Raw genomic sequence first — 23,688 nt, 5'->3', positions numbered from 1 at the left:
AGTAAACCAATGATTTGGACAGAGTAAGGAATTTAATTACAACAACATTATCGTAGTGTCGTAAGGACTCCAGTCTAATACAGGACGGGGATGGTCCAACCACTAACGTATCATGGTAAAATTTATATGGATCAATGTTGACCGTGCCAAACTTCAATTTTTTAGGTTCAACAAGCTGAGTCGAGCACAAGCTTTAGGGCATATTCCCTAGCCCATTTATGCTCGAGCTTAGATACATCATTCATATATTTGTCTAATTTATCCCTGGGTATGATTCTATGAATGTATGATTAATATGAATAGTAATCTGAGAGTTGATCACGGACAATCAATTAATTTCACAAGAATTGTTACTTAAGGTATTAGCTGAATCGAAACTTTCAGTATGTAGAAGTGGCTTTTCTCAAAAACCAACAGATATAAACACAGTAATCGTAAACAGTAAGTATTCGTATCCATGCATGAAACCAAATTACAAGAAATTGGCCAGTTTTATAAGGTGTAGTACAAGCTCACTCCCTCGTTTGCTCTAATTAAACTACAAAATGTCATACTATACGGAGTACTATTCTGTGTTGGGATTTGCATCAACGCTGTATCATGAAGCGGTCCGTGGAATGCCAGGGTAAGAGTTTCAGATTTCTGGCGAATACCAAGCTCATCTGAGGACCGTATTTCAAGACCGGTCAGATGACTAAGATTATACACGGTACTTGACAAGCTTCAAGCCTTACATTTAGGAGGATAAAGCTCCCATAACGCTACAGTTGTATCTTCTGAGGACGATGCTATCAGCCTGCAATCGGTGGAGAATGATACGGCATTGCACTGCACATTAATCAAACATTATCACTAGCCAATGTTAACAAACAAAGTTCATAGATGCTGTATACTGATTCTGTGTTTGTGATGATTCCTTGAAATGGTTAGAATAGGGGAAAGAATTGCAAACAAAGACATACCGTTGCGCTATGATACTTGAGTATTGCGAGAGGACTTCCATTCCGATAGTTGTATATCCGCACTCTGCATTATTAGCCAATAACGTGTCACAGACATTCTTGGTGTTCGAAAGATGTTTATTTGAGGCAAGCATGACAGCAGTACCGGGTGGAAAGAAACTACTATCGTCTGAAAGACTAAATCCAAAGCCTTTTAGGAATAGTTAAGTAAAGTAAGGCCACAAAATCAATTGAAATGAGTACCAACCTGCGGTCCCATCCAGCAGTAGCAGCGATCTTTCCATCTAGACGTATTGAAGTGTGCGCTATCCCCGGCCGCTCCAAGTTTATTTCTTTCCTTACCCCAAAAGTGCCCTAAGTAGAGTAGCCAATCAAACCACCCACATATGCAAGAAATTAAACAAATATATCAGGGCAACCCGAACAGAAAAACAAATTAAAAGCAACACACTCAAAACTCTGAATTTTCACAGTTTTCCTGAATAAATGATAAATAGTTGTATATTTCCCAGATGTATATAAACCATTTGGCAAGAGCTGAAATGAGGATGAGAAGCAAAAAGATGTCGTCAGTACGAAATGCCTATGGTACATCACCGTACATGGATGTCAAAGGTGACGAATTTTTTTTTTTCAAAATGCACAAGCATATATGTATCACTTGATGTTTACTCATTTTCAAAAGAGTAGATTGAGGTCCGGATGACTAAGTAAAATTTTTCACACAGTGAAAAATGAAAGAAGAACTACGATCACAAAATAAATGAAATATACCAGATCATAATCCATATTGAACAGCACTATTTTGTCATCTGCAGCACCAGAGACTCCGCCAGAGCACGAATTATCAATTGACACGCTAGTAACTGCAAGCAGTAAGTGGAAATGTTAACATATAGTATTTATTTGGAATAAAACAACCAAGTCCTCATGTTTGAAAAAGCATCAAACCTGGCTCTGAATGAAACTTTACAGACGACAAAGGTTTTGCAAGATTCCTTATATCCCACCATAGCAAGCTCCCATCCTCATAACTATGAGTTCAGAGTACAAACCTTTTAACGTGAGGAGAGAAATATAGAAGACAAACTATAAGGAAATAAAATGTCATATATAAGAGCTTACCCAGACAAAATGTTCAAAGATCCTTGGCCCTCTGATGGTGTAAATGCTTGGACAGCCATGCATATTCCTATTGGGAAAAACTCAGTTATACATTGACGTCATTTTTTTGAACACTCGTCTTTCCACCATGACAAAATTAAGACAATTCAGGGTGCGTTTGGATAGCATATGCAGAGGGAAGGGAAGGAGGGGGGATGGAGATGGAAGGAAGGGAAAGGGAGGAAAGGGGACTGAATGGAGATGGAGCAATGGAGCTTTCCCTTTAAGGGTGTGTTTGGATAGTAAAAGTGGAGGGAAAGGGAGGGGAGGGGGAAGGAGGGAAGAGAAAGGGAGGGAAGGGAAGGGGAGGGGAAATGGGGTGTGGGTGTTTGGATACAATATCACTCCAAATCTTGCCTATTGTGGAGAGATTTTGATTTGCCTTGGAGGAGGGAAAATGGATCCCTCCCAATACTTCCCCCTTCATTTCCCTCCACCCTTATTTGCTATCCAAACAAGGGATTTTAAATCCCCTACTCTCCCTCCCTTTCTTTTCCCTCCAAATCACTCAATCCAAACACACCCTCTAAATCTTTTTTATGTTAGAGAGATTTTGATTGATTAGGGAGGAGGAAAAATGGATCTCGCCATTTCCCTTTTACCCTATTTGCTAACCGAAAAAGGGAATTTGTATCTCTCCATCCCCCATCCCGTCATCTCCCTCCCAATCTCCAACCAAACACCCTCAAAATGGATAACAAATTTCAGCAAGGGCAAATATGAGTATATATGATTCTCTGAGTAACACAAACGCATAACATGGAGGAAAACTTCACACTTAAGCATTAACATGGAAAAGTTCAGATGATGTAATCGCCATCTATGTACCTCTGCCTTTTGTAGAATCACTCGGTAATGCATTAGCTGAAAATTGAGGAAAGCTCGCACACCTCTCTGCAGTATGTAGATCCCAAATTTCAACCTTATCATATATGACACGATGCTGTAAATCATGTGATTCTTGAACACAAAAAACAAAAGCTCACTAAAACCCAAAACAAATTATCAACCTGAGAAGATTGCTCTCCAGCAATGGCTATGTATTTTTGGCTTTCGGTCTCTGCGCTATCTATATAATCACAAAAAATTCATCAGTTGCAAATTTAGATTTATCTCATACACTAGTTTGTCAATATATACAGCACCAATGAGGCAATGAGTTACGAACTTACGATACCAAATTGATTGGCAACAAGCCAAGAAGACAGATAATTTTAACACGACGCAGACAGTTATGACACATTGACACCAAAACTAAAGACATATATACTCGTGTACTACCTCAAATTTTCACCAACCTTAATGCAGGACTCATGACAGTTACGATACTAAATTGATTGGCTACACAATCCTTTAACGTTTTAAGCATGCCAAGTTTGAGGTCATTTCTATCTTACATCAGCGAGACACGTATATTTTTTTAACAGCAACAAAGCCAAAGTCCCAAAATGGTTTGGGGTCGACTAACATGAATATCATTCGAAACTGCTTAGGCATGGGTCCAATAATGCAGAGATAATTTTGACAAGGGACGAGATATCCTAATAGCCCTTTCCACAAAGAAATTTAATATTGGTAAAACCGTAAAATTAAAGACTACTTTTTCATCATATATCTACAGACAGACCTTTAGGCCCACTTGACTGGTCTGGTTTATATTCTGATGCACTTGCCCCAGAATCATGCAATCGGTCTTCTCCAGTATCCTGCTTAGGATCTGAATGCTTCTCTTGGATAGACATTCCAGCTTCCTTCGTCCGCTCAGCAGGGTTTTTCACCAATGACAGCTTGCAAAAATGATAAGTGTTTGTCCTAATTGTGACCAAGGGTGTCCTGCCAAAACATATTCTTCATGAGAATCCCGCAAGCTTATTCTAAGGGTCTGTTTGGATAGGAGGATTTGGAGGGAAAAAGAAGGGAGGGAAAGGAAGGGATGCTAAATCCTTTGTTTGGTTAGCAAAATAGAGGTGGAGGGATTTTGAGGGGACGGAAAATGAATCCCTCCACTTCCCCCCTCCAAGCCAAATTATTTCCTCTCCAACAAAGGCAAGATTTGGAGGGAAAATGACCTTCTCCATTCTCCCTCCCCTTCCCTTCCATCCCTTTCTCTTCCCTCCTTCTCCCTCCCCTCTCTTTCCCTCCACTTTTGCTATCCAAACACACCCTAAGAGTACAAGAACACAATTTTACCATTTAAACCAGAAGCAACATTGAACCGCACACACGGCAGTTGGCAACTTAGCATTACTTTTCAACATTTAGCTTAAACCAAGTCTACAATTCAATAGGAAACTCAGGTACCTGCACAACCCTCCATTTTCGAGATCCCATAACTTTACGGTGCCGTCCCTACCCTGGCTAAAACAAGTTGTTCGAACAATCAACTTACAGATCCAAAATCCAATACTACAACAACAACAACATGACCCCAGTGCCTCAATGGCTCCCGCAAATTGCGGGGTAAAATCCAATACTAATACCACAAAATCAATTTCCAAAACCTAACCTGATAATTTTGTTATCGCCAAGAGACGGACCAGAAGCAACACACATTATCCCATGAGCTGCACCATGAACCCTATAACAAACAACTCACAGGTGAGTTCAGAAGACTGAGTGGTTTAAATAAACCAAAGGAAGTACCATGTAAATGAAGATATAAAATGTTTTGTATGTATACCACGAAGAAGAGAGTGTTCGGTGTTGGATTGTGTCCCAAACCCTTAATTCACCATCAGCCGAACTGCAAATTAACCATGTTCATCATAACTAAACAAGTGTCTAAATGTTTTTTTAAGTATCAAACACAGCAGTAGCATTAGCATAATCATAATCAAGATAAAACCATACCCAGAGAACAACAAGGGTTTGGACCAATGGAAGCAAACGTCTGTTACGGATGCACGGTGGCCTCTTAACACGGCAATTGGATCAGGAGGAGGTCTGTTTTTGCTCATTCTTCTTTTCTCCTACTAATACTATTCCTCTAACACACTCCGGAAGTTTCCCTTTCCTAGCAAACCCGGTTACTCCTTCAACCACACTATATGAATTGAACTCCTATGTTGCCAACAATCAACTGTAAGTACCCTGATAAACAAAACTTGAAAAATAAATTAAGCGGACATTTGGTTCATGTTAAATCATGCGTTCGCGCCCACAAGGAGAAGAAAGAGTTCACTTCATAAGTCCAACGAGGTTTCATCCCAAAACCAATCGACAATTAGTGGCGTAATTCATTGATATATCATATCAACTAGTAAATTCATTGGTATATCAACTTACAAATCCAAAATCCAATACTGAAACCACAAAAGTCCGATTTCACATTATTTTACATTGTACAGGAATTGACAGAAGTTGTTTGTGGCTTCTTCCATGTTATTCATGTGAATTTGGTCCGCCAAACAACATAACAATTTAGTAATCACCAATTTACCATGAATTAGAATTCTAATGTTTTTCGACAGGCAACTAAATAGCCGCTAAAAAGTTTAGATTTTCTTTTTCGCTATAGAAGCTACATTGAATGAAATACGGAACTATAAACAATTGGTCTTGTGTAGGACGGTTTTACAATAAAGTATTGTAGAACCATCCAGTAACGAATTTAAAAGTAAGAAGTACTTGGTAGAAATGAGCAAGTATTCAATACCTGGTGCGTGGCGGTAGAGTGACGACAGTATAAGATGAAGGTGGAGAAGAGCAGAAAATAGAAGGGTGTACCGGCACGCCTCACACGTGAGTTTAAATTAAGGTGATTGATGACGACAAAAGTTGTGAATTGTGATCTGTTGGGAGTCAGAAATGGTCCTGGATTGGGAATTAGGAATTGTTCTACTCATGTAGGGGGGATACTTGGTGTGATTACTCTCAGTTACGAGTAAATCTAACCTTTAGAGATGGCCAAGGGTCGGGTCGAACATGACTCACCCGTTTGTGTACTCGGCCAACGGGAAGGGCCAAAAGGATGGGTTGATTCATTCCTAATCTTGACTGATCCATGGACGAGTTAAGGAAGGCGGGCGGGCGGGCGGGCGATAAGGTTTTCGTATACTAACTCCTAAAAAACTTATATAAGGTAAAATAAATAAATAAACGGGAAAATTCGACGGGCTCGGGGCACATTGGTCTCTGGGTCGTGTGGGGACGGGCATATGATAGGCCTGGGTCGAACTCATCCGCAGGGGACATGATCACGGGTTTTGATTCCATAGTCGTAGGGTATGACAAGGCTGTCTCAAGCCTAATTACCCTTACTTAAGTTTCTTGGCCCTTAGACTAGTTGGATGGGCTCGTGTTATGGTCAGATATATTTGCCCCTTTTCAAAAAATTTAACAAAAATTACTAAATAAATATGCAAAATTCATTAGGTTGGGGCAGATAAGACTCCTGACCGAGTCAGGGTCAAGATAAACTCTGGCCTAGCTCGAGTTAGGGCTGGGGTTGATCAATCGTTAGGTCAGACAGGGCTAGCTGATATCTTCAACGACTATCATGGACTAAACTTGATTACCTGTCAATAAAACACCTAAACCGAACACCGTATTAGTCAGGGGGCGTTTGGTTCGTGCGTGGGTATGGGTGGAATCAGGAATCATACCTGAGTGGTATCGGGTTGGATTTTGATACCTCATACCTTGTGTTTGTTTCAACTTGGATGGTATGAGGTTAGAAATCAATCAAAGCAAAAAAAAAAAAAAACTTCAAAATACAATATTTTTAATAATAAATTTTAATACTATTAAATCATGTAGATAAAATTTAATCAAATAAATATATAAAAAGATTTTTTTACAATATTACATAATTATTTTTAATTTGATATCATGGGTATCAATCTCATACCCACCCCACTCCCTGAGTATGAGAAACCCATAACTCATGAGTTTGAGGTATGGGTATGAAACCTTCATTTTCGCCAAACAAACACATGGTATGAGTTTGGTTCATTCCAGCCTCATACCTCCCTCATACATATATTGGGTGAACCAAACACCCCTTCAATTGAACAATACACAATCTCGATGTCATTCACTCACATAAACTATGCTAAAACTCGAACTGCCTCATAACTAGACCTGACAAAACTTACCCGACCCGATAAACCCGAACTGATACGACTTGAGTGACCCAAAATGACCTGATTGACTCAAAATGACTTAATTGAGGCAAAATCATGACCCGAAATGATCTAAATGACCCAGAACAAGCTCGTCCAAAATGATCCGATCTAAATAACTCAACCCAAAAATAACCCGACTCAAAATAACCTCGCCCAAATCCAACCTAAATAACCCACTTACGAGATCTACATGAGTAACATGACCTCCTAACTTCATCCAATAACAACGACAATTTCCCTTGATCAAAGACCCAGGCCCATGTCGGCCCTCCTTTTATAAACTCAATTATTATTCGGAGTATTCCGTATATAAAAGCCTCTCAAACAACACACAACAGTAACAACTCTCCACGTCCAGAGAAATAAAATATCCCGAAAAATCATCGATTTTTCGGCAACAAACCAAAACACACACAAACAACTTCGGTTCATCAAATAAACCCCTCTTCCCCCTCTTCCAGATCTCAATCATGTCGACATTATTCAACGGCGATGAAATCGCCCCTTTCTTCGGTTTCCTCGGCGCCGCTGCTGCCCTCGTCTTCTCCTGTAAGTCCTCCTCTCTTTACTAGATCTCTACTTTTAGCGACGGAGTTAGGATTTGAACTTAGCGGAGCTAAATCTTAGATCCCTAGTTTTATATAATGATTTGTGGCGGACGTGTTGACGTGGCGGTCAACTATGCGATCGGAGTATAATTTATTCAGTTAGTTAGTCTGTTAGTAAGACGGTTTTACATTAATATAATTAAAGCCGATATCATCTACATAGTACATAACCATGGATTTTTAAAAAGTCGTTACAAGATCGGTTATTACAATATACTTGTGTATGCCTGAGAATTCGTGTTCTTTCTCCGTCATAATCATTTATTTACCTTTGATTATATTATTCGGTAGAGAATGTACCACGTCATCGTACACTTGAGTAACGAAAGTAATAAAAATTGAAACTTTTGATTGAATAGGTATGGGAGCAGCGTACGGGACAGCAAAGAGTGGAGTAGGGGTGGCGTCAATGGGAGTGATGAGGCCGGAGCTGGTGATGAAGTCGATTGTACCAGTGGTTATGGCGGGAGTGTTGGGTATTTACGGTTTGATTATTGCTGTTATTATTAGTACCGGAATTAACCCTAAGGCTAAGTCGTATTATCTCTTTGATGGTTATGCTCATCTTTCTTCTGGTCTTGCTTGTGGTCTTTCGGGTTTGGCTGCTGGTATGGCTATTGGTGTTGTCGGAGATGCTGGTGTTAGGTAATCTTTTTATCTGTCTTCTGAACTTTTGGCTGTTTGGTTGATCTTATTGGTTTCTCCCTATTTTGTATGGATGTGAATGACTTTCTCATGATTTTAGTACTCGGTTTTCAAGCTTTGTGATCCGAGTTAATGTGATTGTTGTATCGGGAGCTTATTTGTTCCATGGAATTATTAATTACTCCCTCTGTCCCGGTCATTTGTTGTCCTTTTTCATATTGGGTGTCTCAGTCAATTGTTGTCCGTTCTATTTTAAGAATGAACTTGATAAGCAATTTGATCATTTACACTCAATTTGTTCCACTTGTCATTTAGTAATTGACCCCTTTCTCTTTCCTTGGTCTTTGTGCCAAAACCAAAGGACAACAATTGACCAGGACGGAGGGAGTATTTGGTATTTATGTATATATTCTATGCTAATGCTTCATGTTATATTGTTATCCAACCCAGAATTAGTTTGCGTCTAAGGCTTTGTTGTTGATGTTGACTGTGGCTTGTTCTATTCGCATTTGGAATTTGATGTTTATGGTTTATTGAACTTTGGTATAGTGTTATATCGTCATGAAAATGTTCTTGCTGTTGTGATTGGGTTAAACTAGTGATAATTTCGGTGTGTCTTGTGTTGTAGATTTGGTCTTTTGTAGTGAAGTCAACTTTGTTAAGTGCTACAAGTGTAAGGAATAGCTGGCTGGCTGGTTACATTTTGAGTTTTGACTTGGCTTTTGTTCAATTATTGGAAGTACACTATGTTGATGTGGTCTTTTAAAGATAATAGAGCTATATTTCTGCCTTTCTGGATCCAGATACATGAGTTACACCGCAAAACTTTGTACAACTTTTAGCTTTGAATTGCTACAAGCTGAAAGTTGAAAACCAAGGCTGAACACACCATATAAAAGCCGAATCAGACCAATTTACAATATTAGATGTATCAAAATGTGAATTCGTCTTTCTAGCACATAACATAGAATGTCCTAATCATTCGCTTCAACTCTTCAAATTTATTATATTGTTCCCACTTCCCCCATTCAAGCCGTCTGATGTTTCAAAAGAATGACTTTAAGCAATCTATTTTTCGTTGTAAAATGTAAACTGTGAAAATGCGATGGATTCTCATGTAGGAGAGAGATTCTGTACATTAACTGTTAGCTAAATGCTTATTGACGTATGCAAGGAAAACCTACGTAAAACAAAATGTGCTGGGTAGTCCAGAACTCCAAATCAGAAATGGAATTAGAATATGAAAATGTGCTCACAACAATACTCAACCATCACTACTCTTGTTTGCCCTTTAAATTGTTTGTGATTTCCGATTTTATCAGAAACTTTTCATTATCTCGGGTGGCCTTCGGCCCTCAACAAATGGTCTTTGTCAGATTGTTGTTAGCGATGAAAGGGACTCATGTTATGTTTTGCAGAGCTCAACACTTAAACTATTGGTTGCAGAGTTGTTCCACCTCATATTTATTCCACTAATGATTAACAGTGAATTATGAGGATTGTTTTTACTAGTTCGTGATGATAAACTCTTAGGAAGTAAGAATTCATTGGTAGGAATTGCAAGCTGTACAAAGTTAGGGTAACTAACCTTTTTTATTTCATGAAAGGAAGAGTAACATTTATGAAAAAGTGCAGAAATTCTAGGTTGATTGCTTTTTACATGCTTGAAGATGTTAGTCTTGTTTACATGAGTATTTTTTTGTGGCTTATTGTAGATTAAGAGCAGTCGTTTCATCTATTGTTCTGTTTTCGTCTCTCATTACTTCATTCATAGGCAATCTGATGAAATTGCTGTATTGACATCTATCTCAAATACGGAGTAGTTTTTAGTCTTTAGTCCTTTGCGTGTTATTCTTGTGTTTCTAATGAATATATATATATGCTGGTTTCTTCAGAGCAAATGCACAACAGCCCAAGCTTTTTGTAGGAATGATCTTGATTCTCATTTTTGCTGAAGCTCTGGCTTTGTATGGTCTCATTGTTGGAATCATCCTCTCTTCCCGTGCTGGTCAGTCAAGAGCTGACTAAGCAAGAGCTGGATTCGAGATGCACGTTGTTCTTTTCCGGGCAGATAAAGATTACTTGGCATGTGAATTGGTTTCTCTTCCGTTGAAGAATTGTTATTCTTTTGCTTTATGGTAATTGACCAATTTTGGGACATTTTACCAGACTGTAGCATTACTAGTTAGTTTCTCCTCAAAATAAAGTTATGCTGTATCATTATTTATATCTTTCCTCTCCTGGATATGGAGATTCAGTTTGAAAACTTTGAACATCTGTAACAGTACAATAGATTCTTTTGGTGATTAATATCGTTTTTTCAAGTATTTATTCGTTAATTGGAGCACACGTTTACTGAGGTTGTTAATTGGCTATCCAGGCACTCGTTATAACTTGGATGCTCATCGGATTTATTCTGAGATAACGATAATGTTGCTCTATCTTGTGTTAATGTTATAGCTTATTAACTTCACTAGTCATCGAGAGATGTAACATAGGCCTGTTATTCATCACAGCGGATGCATTGAAGCTGGCTGCATCTCGCAGGTTAATCAGATCTTTATTTGAATTAACAGAAGCAAATTTCTTGCAATTTTTCGGTATTAATCACTGAGAATGAAAGATGGAAGTGTTTTACCTCCGTTGCATAACAAAACCATGTGGTTAAAGCGGATTTACAAATCTAGTTAAAAAACATGTGGTTAAAGCGGATTTACAAATCTAATTATTAACGATGATTAAATATATGGGGTTAACAACAATTAACTAAAATCATCATTTTTTTTTCTAGGCTACAAAAAATCAGATGGCCTATTTCCAGGAATACGATCTGCGATTTAAAATAGTTCTAGGAGTGAGGCTGGGACCCACAAACATCTCCTTCGGCACTTGACCATCATCTACGAAACCAACCAGCTTTGCAACAAGGTCAGCACTCTCCCTGATATGTTGCATGTCCTTGTTATCACTCCACAGGAGTCGAGCTAATTGTAGTCTCCTCAGTTTGCTGTTCATCGAGATGCCCCAGTTCGCGAAGAGGGTGGCTCTTTCTTCAACTGGGATCTTCTTGTAAATTTGCTTCATCAACATCTCTCTTTCTTGATTCAATGCCCTCATGCTGTTTCATGAAACATCACCACATTATTCTCTTGCAGGTTAAAATCACACATTGTGGTTGTCCGGCAGATCTATATACAAGGACACTCCTAGATGTCAACTAGCTTAGCTGGTAAAGTCGTGAGTCATGACCGAGGTTCAGAATCTGTCTGCATCAAGCCTCCGATTCCTTTCGTTCACTTTGTCCAGTTTTTAAGCTTAAAGGAACATTAAAGTATATGATTTTTGTATAGTATAGAAATATAGAATACAACATTAATATTTTCAAGGACTGAAGGACACCAGAAAATGTTCATTGACAGCAGTTTTACGGAGCAGATGTCATAGTCGATGAGCAAGCATGCAAAATTGAACATAAACGATGATACCTCGCGGAAGGTGTGAAAATCTGACCATCTATGACAATCTTCTGGTTTTGATCGAATCTGTTCTTGATGAAAGACAATCGTCGGAGCTCAACCTCCAAGTAAAGCTTGTCAGAGGGGTCACCTTTGAAGAGCAAGTAAAAATAGGTTCTATGGACTAAGGGTATATGGCAACCGTGCCAAAGCTGGATAATTCGGAAGCGCGTTGTCTCAAATTCTTCTGTCCAATTCACTGGGGTTTGCAAACTGCTTGGTGTACCATCTGACATGCAATCTCTTTCCTTCATCCCATATGAAGGTACGTCTCTCACATGTTCATTACGTTCACTGTACTTTGATTCTGGCTCCTCATATATTATACAATCCTGCATAAAAGCCCACAAACTAGATCAGTCACCGGAAGTTAACTACCAATGGCAAGGTAAGGGGGTCAAAAGCACACAACCTTATCCTGTATTAACACGCGGTAACTGTATTGGATGACCCATGATGAAAATTGTGTCAAAAATTGCATCGAGGGACTGGCACTTCAAAAATAAAAAACACAACAAGTTTACTGGGCATTTTGCCTTTACAGCTACATAATCCAGAATGAAACCATTCACTAAAAATGAAAACAATTTGTGTCATGTATTCGGATAAATAATTTGTAAGTATCTTTTATATACTCTACACAAACAGGTACGGAGTATTAGAGAATAGACCTGATTTTTACAGGACGAGATTATTAATATAGTTTAAATGACTTAATCATGGGAAGGCAGGACCGCAGGACTGTTTTATTTTAAGAGAGTCAGAAAATTGTAACAGATTTACCATACTTAAGAACGAAAACGAAATGATACAGAATACTAACATTTTCTGATTCCAGTTGATCATCAGATCCATCTTTAGCATCTTCATTTGTTTCTGCAATGCTGGACATGTCAGTTAGATCAGAATGCACGGCATCCTGCTCCATTTCATTTCTTACAGCAACCGTAACAGTTGGAAACCCTAGTCTAGATGGATTTCCAATGTTCCCATCTTTCATATCGGATGCTCTAGGCAAGCCCTTTGGTCTTTCTGAGATAGCCCCCAAGTCAAATCCACCAAAAGATTGATCCCTATGATGTTTCCCCATCCTTTCAAAGGTAGGACCGGCAGGAATCGTACTTAAAGCTGCCTTGCAACTTCTACTCCTACTCAAGTTCAATCCTTTACTACTCCATTTATCAGATCCCATGGGAGAAGGAGAGTGGAATTCAACAGGGTCTCTATTGACTAGATAGTCAATGGTCTTTTGCAGTTCCTTGATTCTTTTTACCAGCGCTTCGTAGTCAGCGTTAGCCTGATCTACCTCTTCCTTGTCTTTTTCATTTTCTTCGGGTAATATGATGTGCTCTTCCTTTTCTTCAGCTGGTACTGGCATAACGCGAACTTTATCAGTCGACAGTGGTTCGTGCTCTGAGTAAGGAGTCTCACTTCCTTTCATTTCTTCAGCTGGTACAATATGCTTTTTCTCAGAAACATCCATCTTTTCCTCGTCTTTCGCCTTTCCTATTTCTTTTTCTGTAACTTGTGGTGCAAAAACCATCGAAGGGTTTGATAATCGGGTTTCCCTATTGACAGTTGCTTCTTCAACTTCAATGCAACGAACCTCCTTGCAATAATCTTCCTCCCATGGACAAGATTTATCATCAGAAGCAGCAACATCCACTGTTTCATGACCAAGAGGCTCAGGTAAGGATTCATAGTTCTCCAGAAGATCAGATTGTTGAGCGGTAGATTCTAAATCAGTGTGTTCATCAAGATACTGAAAGGACTCAGATGAAGTCAGATCCACATCTAGCCTCTGGTAATCTGATGCATCTGATGTTGCAGATGAATCATCTGGCCATGAAATTCTCTCCCTTGATTCTGAAGTATAATGGCTGGAAGAAGCATCATCCAGCTGCCCTGAAAACTGCCGCCTTCCTGTAGATTGTAGCAGTTCTTCTACTCTTGATTGTGCAAGATCACGTTCCCTACTAATTTCTTTCATCTCTTTCTCCATCTGAGTATGAAGGAAAAATTGGAATATTTTTTTTTTTTTTTTTTGGGAAAATTAAGCCATGGCGGACAAGTAAACAACTTAGTTCACTAAATCGTTTAATACTAGTTCTTGAATAAAAAAATCAAAACCAAGAGGTGTTAGTCCAGTGGTAGCCGAGTTAAACCTTGAAGCTTGCAGAAATGCAGAAGTTGAGAGGTTCCGGGTTCGACTACCAGCTGGGGCGATGATCCCTTGGCCACTGCAGCCCCCGAAGGGGTTGGCTTACATGGTCCATGTGGTGGTGCGGGAATGCATGGCCTCGGGGGGATTCAACCCCCTCGTCATCAAAAAAAAAAAAAGAATAAAAAAATCATATCATCCTATGTCAACAACAATATTACTCCAACTCTTGTGAGGCTCCTGATGAGTTCCGCCTATGGAAGAGTAATGGGGGAGGGAGTCAAATGTACGCAGCCTTGCCCCTGTTTTGAAACCGTGTAGGGGTGGTTTACGCATGGCTCGTAAAGCCAAACTGAAAATTCCATCAAGATTTGCATTGACCAATTTCTACTTTGTAATATAGAAGTGCAAACATTTTAGTGAATCATTTTGCTCTATATCCATCATATTTCGAAGCAAAAGAACAGTGAGCAATTAGAAACAGATCTTTTTTCTATGACACAAAAGAAAGATTCAAAATAGATTCATTCACTATTTAGTGAGTGACGAATGGAAAAACTCGACAAATTATTCAATAAGATACACAAATGAATCCAAGTAAAAGGAAGTTGCTCACTTTTTGAATCTGAAGTTCCTTTTCTTTCAGAGCTGAAGTAACATCACTCATTTTGGAGACTGATGAAATAGTCTTTAGTTCACTTTCTAATTTGGCCAACTCTTTTTTTAGTTGCTTCACCAAAGCCTTGTCAGACATCACAACATTCACCCGTGCGTTGGTGCTCACCTCCTTGGCGCAGCTTGCAAATAACAGTGTGTTTCTAGTTTGTTCTAGATGACTGTGAGCCGGGCTCATTGTGCAGATTATTGCAGTCCTGGCATTGCCTCCCAATGAATTGTGAAGTATGCGTGTTAGCTTGGAGTCTCGGTAAGGAACGTGCCCATTTCGACCTTTGCTGCATTTTCGACGTAATTGCATTAGCTCTAACACATCTAAATATCTTGCTTGAATATACTAACCTATGGTAAGAAATGCATTAAACCTCAGACTGCGTATAACTTTTCCAAGGGTTAGCAAACTTCGATTTATGTGAGAACCTTCTTTCAGTCTTGTACCAGTTGCCAATGTCTGAGAAGTACGCTCACTTCCAGCTAGATCAACGAAGTTCTATTATCAGAAAATACAGTTTAAATGTTAAGATTATGTTTTTTTTTTTTTCCGCATATGTGATGATTAAAGTCTCTTCAAGCAAAGAAAACAGATTGACATACCACATTTGCTGTAAGCATGCTCGAATTTCCACCTCCAAACTGTCGAGCAGAGCTTTCAATAGTCTGAAGGATTTCAGAGACTTTATAAACAAAATATCACAAGTAAATGTAAAAACCTAAAGAGGGTCAGTTAGAAAATAACAGCATACCAGCCTAAGGATTTGATGAGATCTAGAACTTGTTTCATTAAGACAAGTTTCTCCTGTCTGTCGTTGTGCTAAAAAAAAAAAAAAAAAAAAAAAAAAAAAAAAAAAAAAAAAAAATGGTCAAAATCATTTCAATTTAAGATATTAACTGTACTCCTAAAGGCTAAAATAGTGGTTCGGCAATATAGTTATTACCTTCGCAGACAGCAATGAGCTCGAGAAGATGGCTCCTATCCTCCAGAATCTCCTCTATTAGTCTCTCAACAACTGTTCCTCTCTGTCAACATAGGCCAGTTTATTAGTAGTAGTTTTCTTCTATGTTACTCAGACTCGACTGCTAGTGTCAAACACACGGATGTGTTGGGCACCAACTAAATTTGTGAAAAATGAAGTGTCTAAGGTTCGTGTTATAAAAATCGACCCAACCTTGCACAGGTGACTGTTAATACTTACCTCAGGGTCATCCAAACACCTCAAAGGAGAAGGATCTGGACTTAAGAGGTCCCTGACATTTTCATTGTAGATTTCAATAGCTGAGAATTTCACCACGAATTCCCTCTCTTTATGCTGTTAAATACTCGGAAAATGCATTCCCATGTTAGCAAATCATTCATATTTTAGCGATTTTAAGATGAACTATGTTCAGTACCTTTTCCATGTAATCATATATGTCTGTTACAGCATACTGTGTTATCCCGCTCATTGTGAATGTCTTCCCACTGCTTGTTTGTCCATACGCAAAGACGCTTGCTATTTTAACAAAGAATCGTATATTTCAATGCACTCGGATAAAAAGAGCGCCAAGAAGTTGAGAACAAAGAAAATCAGAAAGGAGAAAATGACTCACAATTAATGCCATTAAGGACTGACAAAGCAACTTCTTTAGCAGCCTCCTCATAGACTGTCTTTGTTGAACAATCATTCCCATATACTCTGTCTATCGCCAATTACACAAAATTCAATAAGAAAACAATAAATCTTAATAACTACTCCTTTGTTACGATGACTTGGTAAGAAGTACACTACATAGGTGCCTTTCAGGTTTGTTTTACCTGGTAAAGTCATGAGAGGTAGTACACATGACCTGGGTTCGAATCCCGTTAGGACGGAAACAAACATTGTGGCTCCATTTACAACCCAAAAAACAAGCACCTCTTCAATGATAATTAACAGAACAGAAACTCAATGATTGAGGTGAATTCTTACCGAAGTTATAAGCATTGGGATACATGGACCGTTCCCCAAGGACATTCTTGAATAAGATGGTGGTATTATTGATGCACTCCCAATCAGCAAAGTCATTGCTCTGAATTTCCTTTTCATTTAGAGGCCTTAATCTCACCGACACGCATATTTTCTCGTGACGAGCATCCGATCCCTGTGCACTCCCTCGCATCACCTGCTGATCCCCATTTACTGAGACCATCTTTTAGCCCTCGCCCTCGCCCTCACCCTCTCCTTCCTTTCTGTTGACCTTAGCCTTTGAGACCCTTGCACAACAAGGAACAAATAAGAACCCTTTTGGAACGGCCTTTTCCAGTACTTATTTCATGCACAAAACCAAGGAAAGTTGAGCATAATCTTGCGTGCCAGAACAATAACATGCTACGACGACAACATTACCCCAGACAATAACACGCTACGTGATTTTTTTTGCATTCATTTATCTTCCGCTACGTTAGACACAACACTGATAGCAAAGAAAAACATTAACATTGTTGACCTTTTCAGACAATAATGAAAATACTATACAATTCAAGGCTGTTTGCAGGTAGGGTATATACAGGTGTATTACAAGACAAGATCATTATCAATGCCATCTTAGAAGCAGACATAGGAAGAGAAGTTCATTAATTAGTAGTATTTGAAAACAATAACAAGTTGCAGTTATTAATACCTTGAGCAATCATTAATATTGAATTACTTGTTTTGAATATTCGGAAATTTTATCAGAAAATGGACATATTAATGCAACTCTATTACAGCTTTGAAATAAATCTACGAGTCAAACGAAATAAACAATTACTTGTGTAAGGTGGTCTTACAAATTACATTGTGAAACGGGTTATAGTTTAATAACCACCTTTTTTACCAACAAGGATCATGATTTTTCGGTAGCTAGATCCGTTTCGCACATTATTCGTATAAAACCGCCTAACAAAAGACTGATTAAAAGGAAATTTACCTGGAATATCAGTTCCAATCCACCATGCAAAATGGTTGGTCTCTGATCCCTGTCCAGACACAAAAATGCTTACACAAAAGAAAATTAATCAAATGATAATTACGTTAATTAATTATTTGCATAAAACATTTGTGTTTTGTGTCTTTGAAAACTAAGAATGGAAAATGAAAGAATAGAAAATGCGTAAAGGAGGGGAGTGGAAGGTGAATAACTGTCATTTTTCTCTCACTTCATTTCACCCAAACAATATCTCCCACTAATTTTAACTTCCATACTTACCATGATAATGATACAGTAATCCATAATGTAAAAATGTATATAATTCACAAATATACATTTTGGTATTATTTAGCCTCAGAAAATATTCGACGAGTAAGTAGATGTAGATCAAATGTCTATTATTCTAGACAACCTATGTGTATTGGTTACCTGCAACAACACAAGTATCTCTGTACGTAACATGATTCCTACTTCGAACTTCAACCGAAGTAAGCGGAATAACGAGATCAAATGTACGCAACAGTGGCCATGCAGGCCTTAAACGGAATAAATGGGGTCAATAGATTTAGAAAATGACTAGTTTTTGTACTCTGTCTTAAACTTCTGTAGCTTAAATACAGTAAATGAAAGATCTTAAAGCTTTGTAAATCTTGCCATTGCAGAATATACACTGTAATATTACTATTGTTATTAGTGAAAAACAATTAAAAAGAGAGCCAATGTCAACAGATCTTATAACACCGGCTTACGCAACAACAACAACTTCTTTAATCTCAAGATTCCCAACATGATTTGGAGTCGGCTTAATCAATTTAAATGGTAGTAGTAATTAGTAAATGCAGGAAATACAAGTAAGCAACTCAGGAACACAGGTCAGACCACGAACCCAGAAAATCAGTCTCTTATTTTCACCAAAACAAGATCAACCTAACCAGAGTACAACTTTTATAGTTTTATGACTCCCTAGACACTTGACACTATTTTTTACAACTCATTAATTATTCACTACTTAATCAAGGGCATAACCATAATGGCGGGCATAAGAAAGAAGGTGGTCGAGCTCGTCCTCAATATTAATGGTACCATCCATATCAATATCCGAATAATGGAGGGCCCGATCAGCCCTATAAGCCGGAACACGAGCTCCAAGTGTCCGGAATGCTTCCTTCAACTCATCCCTATCAAGGTGCCCGTCACCATTTTTATCATGCTCTATGAATACCCGCCTCAGTTGCTCTTCACTCAGAGGAATCTTCTTAAATTTTGGCATCCATCGTAGAGAGCTCCGGACCCTTCCCCAGTTGCCTTTGCTTCCCATGACTATCAACTTTACTTAGGTTAACCAAGGGTAATGATAATGAGAGGAATATGATACCAAAGAGTCAAAGACAGTACTTATATATGTGAAAAAGTTCCAGAATATATTTTGTTGTGTGAAGAATATAATGCATGTGCTAAAGATAATGTAACATATTGTGTGGTTCCTATTGTAGCACAAAGGTTAACCGTTCCCATACATTCATCGTTGATGCTAAGAATCTGGGAAATCGAACAATCTTGTCAACGATCTTATATTAGTCTTATAATTAATTTATGTTCTATGCTATAACGTTTATTTCATGTTTGCTTTAATAAAGTCATTTCCAATTATGAAAAAGAATTCATTAATCATTAGCTTTATACAAGTACTTTATACTTTAGAGTATGATTGTATAAATGAATAGAATAAAACGACTCACTGCAATTTAAGAGCTACAATTAATGGAGTACAAATTACTTTTTCTAAGGTCTCAATAATTTTTTGTACCTTTGTTTTAATCGCCCGTATAACAAAACGAAGAAAGGTAAACAATTGACAGGGATAGAGAGAGTGTCAATTGTCAACGTCATGCATATTATATATACAGTGATATATGATACACATATGAGTACAGTACCAATGCAGACGACTAAACACTCGTCTACTATTGCATAATAAAGGGTGAAAATTGAGAACTTTCCATAACAAAGTTAAAGAGTTTAGGTATATTAAGATTCCAGTATTCCAGACAGATATCACAAAGCTACATTAAGATAGGGTTAATTGTGTTTTCAAGGTCATTTCACCTAAATAAAGGTTCCCCAATTGTCCTTATTTTTAAGCGAAGCAGTGCAGCATCTAATATGCTGACTGTCGAATAGAACTAGAATGATCACAGCACCAGTTCATCTCAAACAAATTAAAATACTTCCTTTATTAGTAAATCTTAACTAAGTATGTGTATCAGAAATTTGTCAATATCTTGAGCTCTTCTAAACTATGTAGGGTAAAAGGGGATACATACTAACCTGCTTCATGCCTTTGGTGTGTCGGTAAATAGAATGAGCAGAAACGCAATTTGTGAGACCGACAAAAGTTAACTTTAACTGCCCGTGTGTAAGTCCTGACCTCTGAAAGTGGACATGCTTAGAGCGAATGCCAAAACAGATACCCTTCCTTTGCCCTTTGCAGGACCAGCCTCTAGGTGCACATGAATGTACTCCGATATCTAAAGTAGGTAACTCTTCCGGGAGAAATATAAGGATTTAAATTTAATTGCCCTCCATAAATAAGAGAAGTTCACTCCAGCCCCATTAGCTCCTTCAAAGTTCCATGATTTACAGAAAGATTCAGATTATCCGATCCAATAGTGGAGTACAAACCACGGCCAGAATTTTACTTGCTAAAAAATGGTTACCAGAAATCGCCACATGAGCATTCACCATTTTTAAAATGATGGAATCTCTTAAGGTCTCTCACAATAATCACTCGTTGAGTCAGTTTAGAAATGTACTTGATCGCGTTATGACAGTCCCCACAAATGCGAAGATTCTTGAACACCCTTATTGTAGCTCCAGCAGGAAGCTTTAACAGCCCGTAGGCAACTGCAAGCTTCTCACTGTGAGTCGACAAACTGTACTCTTTCTGTTCTGACTCCATATCATGCAACACATACTTGGTGTCAGGAATGTAACCCAGTTCCCTCAATTTTGGTCCCAATTGCTCAAGATAGTCATAAACTTCTTGTACCTCCGGGTGTGAAATGTCGTTCACCAAAAAGACATGAACCATATTTTGAACATCTATCCAACTACAAGCAGGCTCTTTCTTCACCCCTCTATCTCTCATAAGCAATCTCACCTTTGCTACATTATTCCATTGCCCTGCAGCAGCATACATATTTGACAGCAATATGTAAGTGCCATCATTTTGTGGCTTCAGATTCAAGAGTTTTTCTGCAGCTTTAATCCCAAGATCCAAATTCCCATGGATACGGCACCCAGCAAGCATAGCCTCCCAGATAGGAGCCTTCGGCTCAAACCGTAACCTCTCGATCAGTTCTTCAGCTTCAGAGAATTTCCCTGCTCGGCAAAACAAGTCAATCATTCTTGCATAGTGATCTTCCCCCGGATTTATTTGGTATTTGACCATGGAATCAAAAAAACGTTGACCTTGATTCACTAGTCCAGAATGGCTACAAGCAGTGAGAATGGTGAGAAATGTAATCCGATCAGGTAGTATTCCCACTCCAATCATCTGCTCAAAAAGTTCCAATGCTTGAACACCATGCCCATGATGGCCAAAAGCGGCAATCATGGCATTCCATGAGATAGAATCGACTGAAGGCATAGTGCTAAAGATCAAGTGAGCATCCTCAACATTACCACATCTTCCATACATAGTAATCAGAGCATTTCCCATAGAAATACTCGACTCATACCCTAAGTGGATAACCTGGGAATGGAGCTGCCTCCCCATGTCGAGTGCTCCAAGATTTGAGCAGGCAATTGCGGCCCCAGCATATGAAAAATCACAAGGCTGAAAACCTTCATGTCTCATTTGATTTAGTAACCTAATGCCTTCTTCTCCGTGTCCAGTCTGCGCATAAGCTGCTATCATCACAGTCCAGCTCAAGTGATTCTTCTCTGGCATTCTGCTGAAGAAATTTTTCGCTTCTAAAACCTGCCCATCAGTTGCATAACCTGACAGAATTGAATTCCATGAAATTACATCTTTAACCGGCATCGCTTCAAATATATGCCTTGCTTCACGAATTTTACCACTTTTGCAGTACAATGAGACGAGCGCATTAGATATAGAAGGTGAAAGTCTAACTCGGCCTTTTAATTCCTTTCGGAAAATCCTAGCATGTATCTCCCTTCCGGGTCCATAAAATCCAGCAGTAGCACAAGCACCCAGAACATTTGTATATGTATATTCATCATGAAGTGCGCCTTCATCACTCATTCTCCTAAACAGATCAAATGCTTCAAAATACAAACCATGGTGAACATAACTCGAAATCACTGCATTCCACACTGCCACTGGCTTCTCAGTAGAGGAATCGAATACTTCACGAGCTGAAACAACGTCATCATTCCTTGCATACCCTGTAATCATTGTAGTCAATGTCAGCTCGTCCTTCGTCTCCATCTCATCAAAAAGCATACGAGCTTCCCTCAAAAGCGAAGAAGACCTAACAGATAGCGAACAAGCACATTTCACATAAAGCGATATAAGCGAATTCAAAACAGACGTAGAACGCCCCATACCCGACTTCACCATAGCACAATGCAATTGATAACACTGCCTTGCATCATCCGCTATCAAACTCAAAGCACTAAGAACATTACTGTAAGTAAAATGATCAGGGCGAAAACCATCGCGCAACAACTGCCAAAACAACTGAATTGCAGCTTTCCCATCACCGTTATGAGTATATCCCGTAATCATTGCATTATAACACACCGTATCGCGTATATCAGTCGGAATTTCATCAAAAATTCGTCTTGACTCCTTCAAGTTCCCCAAATTACCATACGCTGATACCATTGTAGTGTACACAACAATATCTGGTTGAGGCGTTTCATCAAACAGTTTCCGTGCATAAGCAATTTTCCGTTGTTTTGCATACACATTGATTAGGCCTACGAGAATATATCCACGTGGTGTAAACCCCTTAGTTATAATTTGTCCATGGATGATCTGAACCCGGGATAAAGACGCCGGGTTCGCGGGTTTCAATAGTTTTAGTTGGGTAGCGTAGTGGGTGGCAAGTGCCCGGAAATCTGAAACTGGGGAGAGATTGTTGTGAGTGAAGTTTGCAGCTTGACGAACTGCATTTCTCATTGCTGGAATTTTCATGGATATTCCGCCATTAATGGCTTTTATAGCAAGGTTGGAAGTGGATGAACATTGGTAGGAAATTTTGGAGGGAAATATGAATTATTAACTCCAAGAATGCTGATGGTTTTGGGCTGGCTTTTGGTGGAAAAAACACCCGAACCCGAAATAATCGAACCTAAGCCAGCAAACCTGAAATTGACCCTGCACGAATTGGGTTGACCCGAACTAGCAAACCCATTTGTCACGTCTAGTGGTAGTGGGCCGGATATAAGTGGATATCGCGTTGCACTGGCCTTAGTTTGAGCCGGATCAAGTAGAACTTTGACTATGAATGATAATTATGGCCCAAACAGAACCGAAACCTAACCGACCTAAGCGTCGACAAATTACTAAATAACGTCGACAATAAACAATGAACTTACTAATTTGCCCCTCACACAATCCTCCATTTCCTCCCTCAATATATGCTCCAACTTTTGAATTTCTCGAAAACGAATTTATCGTCAAGAACAATGAATGAACTAATTATCGTCGTTGCCGAATTAGTACTAATTTAATGACTTTAATGTATTACCCCCAAACACTTCAATTGACAAACGCTACCGATTTAATCGACAAGCAAATCCAAAACTAACAAAATTTAACCAAAGAATGAAGGAAAATGAAAAGGCACCACCGGGTGAAAATTCAACCAAACTGGAGAAAAGGCAGCTCAGGAAGAGGGCGCAGCAGGAACTGCGATACCTTCCAAGAGGCGCAGT

The 23,688-nt window shown here is 38.8% G+C and overlaps 4 protein-coding genes across 5 annotated transcripts; 1 reads left to right on the top strand and 3 right to left on the bottom strand.

The window, feature by feature from the left end:
- Positions 1-367: 367 nt before the first annotated feature.
- On the bottom strand, positions 368-5,943 carry LOC141586337 (protein DECREASED SIZE EXCLUSION LIMIT 1). Of its 2 annotated transcripts, XM_074407531.1 has the most exons (14): positions 5,782-5,943; positions 4,977-5,186; positions 4,807-4,869; positions 4,633-4,704; positions 4,428-4,484; positions 3,754-3,959; positions 3,137-3,195; positions 2,955-3,048; positions 2,088-2,154; positions 1,914-1,996; positions 1,737-1,828; positions 1,210-1,316; positions 963-1,026; positions 368-828 (listed from the first exon to the last, which is right to left on the bottom strand). In XM_074407531.1, exons 2-14 carry the CDS (start codon positions 5,081-5,083, stop codon positions 724-726), a joined length of 1,176 nt encoding a protein of 391 aa, XP_074263632.1. In that variant the 5' UTR covers positions 5,084-5,186; positions 5,782-5,943; the 3' UTR covers positions 368-723. The 2 variants fall into 2 exon arrangements, with proteins under 2 accessions (XP_074263632.1, XP_074263633.1); XM_074407532.1 differs by lacking the exon at positions 5,782-5,943 and having other exon boundaries at positions 4,977-5,206.
- A 1,614-nt stretch (positions 5,944-7,557) lies between these two features.
- LOC141586347 (V-type proton ATPase 16 kDa proteolipid subunit-like) lies at positions 7,558-10,832 on the top strand. The gene is made up of 3 exons (XM_074407540.1): positions 7,558-7,801; positions 8,220-8,505; positions 10,401-10,832. The coding sequence occupies exons 1-3, from the start codon at positions 7,723-7,725 to the stop codon at positions 10,531-10,533; spliced, it is 498 nt and encodes a 165-aa protein (XP_074263641.1). The 5' UTR covers positions 7,558-7,722; the 3' UTR covers positions 10,534-10,832.
- A 285-nt stretch (positions 10,833-11,117) lies between these two features.
- LOC141586343 (kinesin-like protein KIN-7E) lies at positions 11,118-18,015 on the bottom strand. The gene is made up of 13 exons (XM_074407536.1): positions 17,782-18,015; positions 16,803-17,086; positions 16,444-16,533; positions 16,246-16,346; positions 16,050-16,163; positions 15,792-15,873; positions 15,600-15,667; positions 15,451-15,513; positions 15,222-15,346; positions 14,798-15,134; positions 12,844-14,022; positions 11,991-12,352; positions 11,118-11,623 (listed from the first exon to the last, which is right to left on the bottom strand). Exons 2-13 carry the CDS (start codon positions 17,020-17,022, stop codon positions 11,317-11,319), a joined length of 3,048 nt encoding a protein of 1,015 aa, XP_074263637.1. The 5' UTR covers positions 17,023-17,086; positions 17,782-18,015; the 3' UTR covers positions 11,118-11,316.
- Positions 18,016-19,763: 1,748 nt separating this feature from the next.
- LOC141586344 (pentatricopeptide repeat-containing protein At1g25360) lies at positions 19,764-23,061 on the bottom strand. Its single transcript, XM_074407537.1, has one exon. It carries the CDS (start codon positions 22,943-22,945, stop codon positions 20,495-20,497), a length of 2,451 nt encoding a protein of 816 aa, XP_074263638.1. The 5' UTR covers positions 22,946-23,061; the 3' UTR covers positions 19,764-20,494.
- Between the last annotated feature and the right edge of the window lie 627 nt (positions 23,062-23,688).

Source organism: Silene latifolia, chromosome 6 (genome assembly GCF_048544455.1).
Source record: "Silene latifolia isolate original U9 population chromosome 6, ASM4854445v1, whole genome shotgun sequence".
NCBI lineage: Eukaryota > Viridiplantae > Streptophyta > Magnoliopsida > Caryophyllales > Caryophyllaceae > Silene > Silene latifolia.
This window is presented reverse-complemented; position numbering and strand designations above follow the sequence as displayed.

Coding starts and splice junctions, on each gene's coding strand:
- LOC141586337 (XM_074407531.1), bottom strand. CDS start 5,083: ATGAGCAAAAACAGACCTCCTCCTGATCCAATTGCCGTGTTAAGAGGC. Junction 4,705..4,806: donor CGAACACTCTCTTCTTCGTG/GTATACATACAA, acceptor TGTTTGTTATAG/GGTTCATGGTGCAGCTCATG. Junction 1,829..1,913: donor AAAGTTTCATTCAGAGCCAG/GTTTGATGCTTT, acceptor TACTGCTTGCAG/TTACTAGCGTGTCAATTGAT.
- LOC141586347 (XM_074407540.1), top strand. CDS start 7,723: ATGTCGACATTATTCAACGGCGATGAAATCGCCCCTTTCTTCGGTTTC. Junction 7,802..8,219: donor TGCTGCCCTCGTCTTCTCCT/GTAAGTCCTCCT, acceptor TTGATTGAATAG/GTATGGGAGCAGCGTACGGG. Junction 8,506..10,400: donor GTCGGAGATGCTGGTGTTAG/GTAATCTTTTTA, acceptor TGGTTTCTTCAG/AGCAAATGCACAACAGCCCA.
- LOC141586343 (XM_074407536.1), bottom strand. CDS start 17,022: ATGGTCTCAGTAAATGGGGATCAGCAGGTGATGCGAGGGAGTGCACAG. Junction 15,135..15,221: donor AAAGTTATACGCAGTCTGAG/GTTTAATGCATT, acceptor TCGAAAATGCAG/CAAAGGTCGAAATGGGCACG. Junction 14,023..14,797: donor AGGAACTTCAGATTCAAAAA/GTGAGCAACTTC, acceptor CTTCATACTCAG/ATGGAGAAAGAGATGAAAGA.
- LOC141586344 (XM_074407537.1), bottom strand. CDS start 22,945: ATGAAAATTCCAGCAATGAGAAATGCAGTTCGTCAAGCTGCAAACTTC.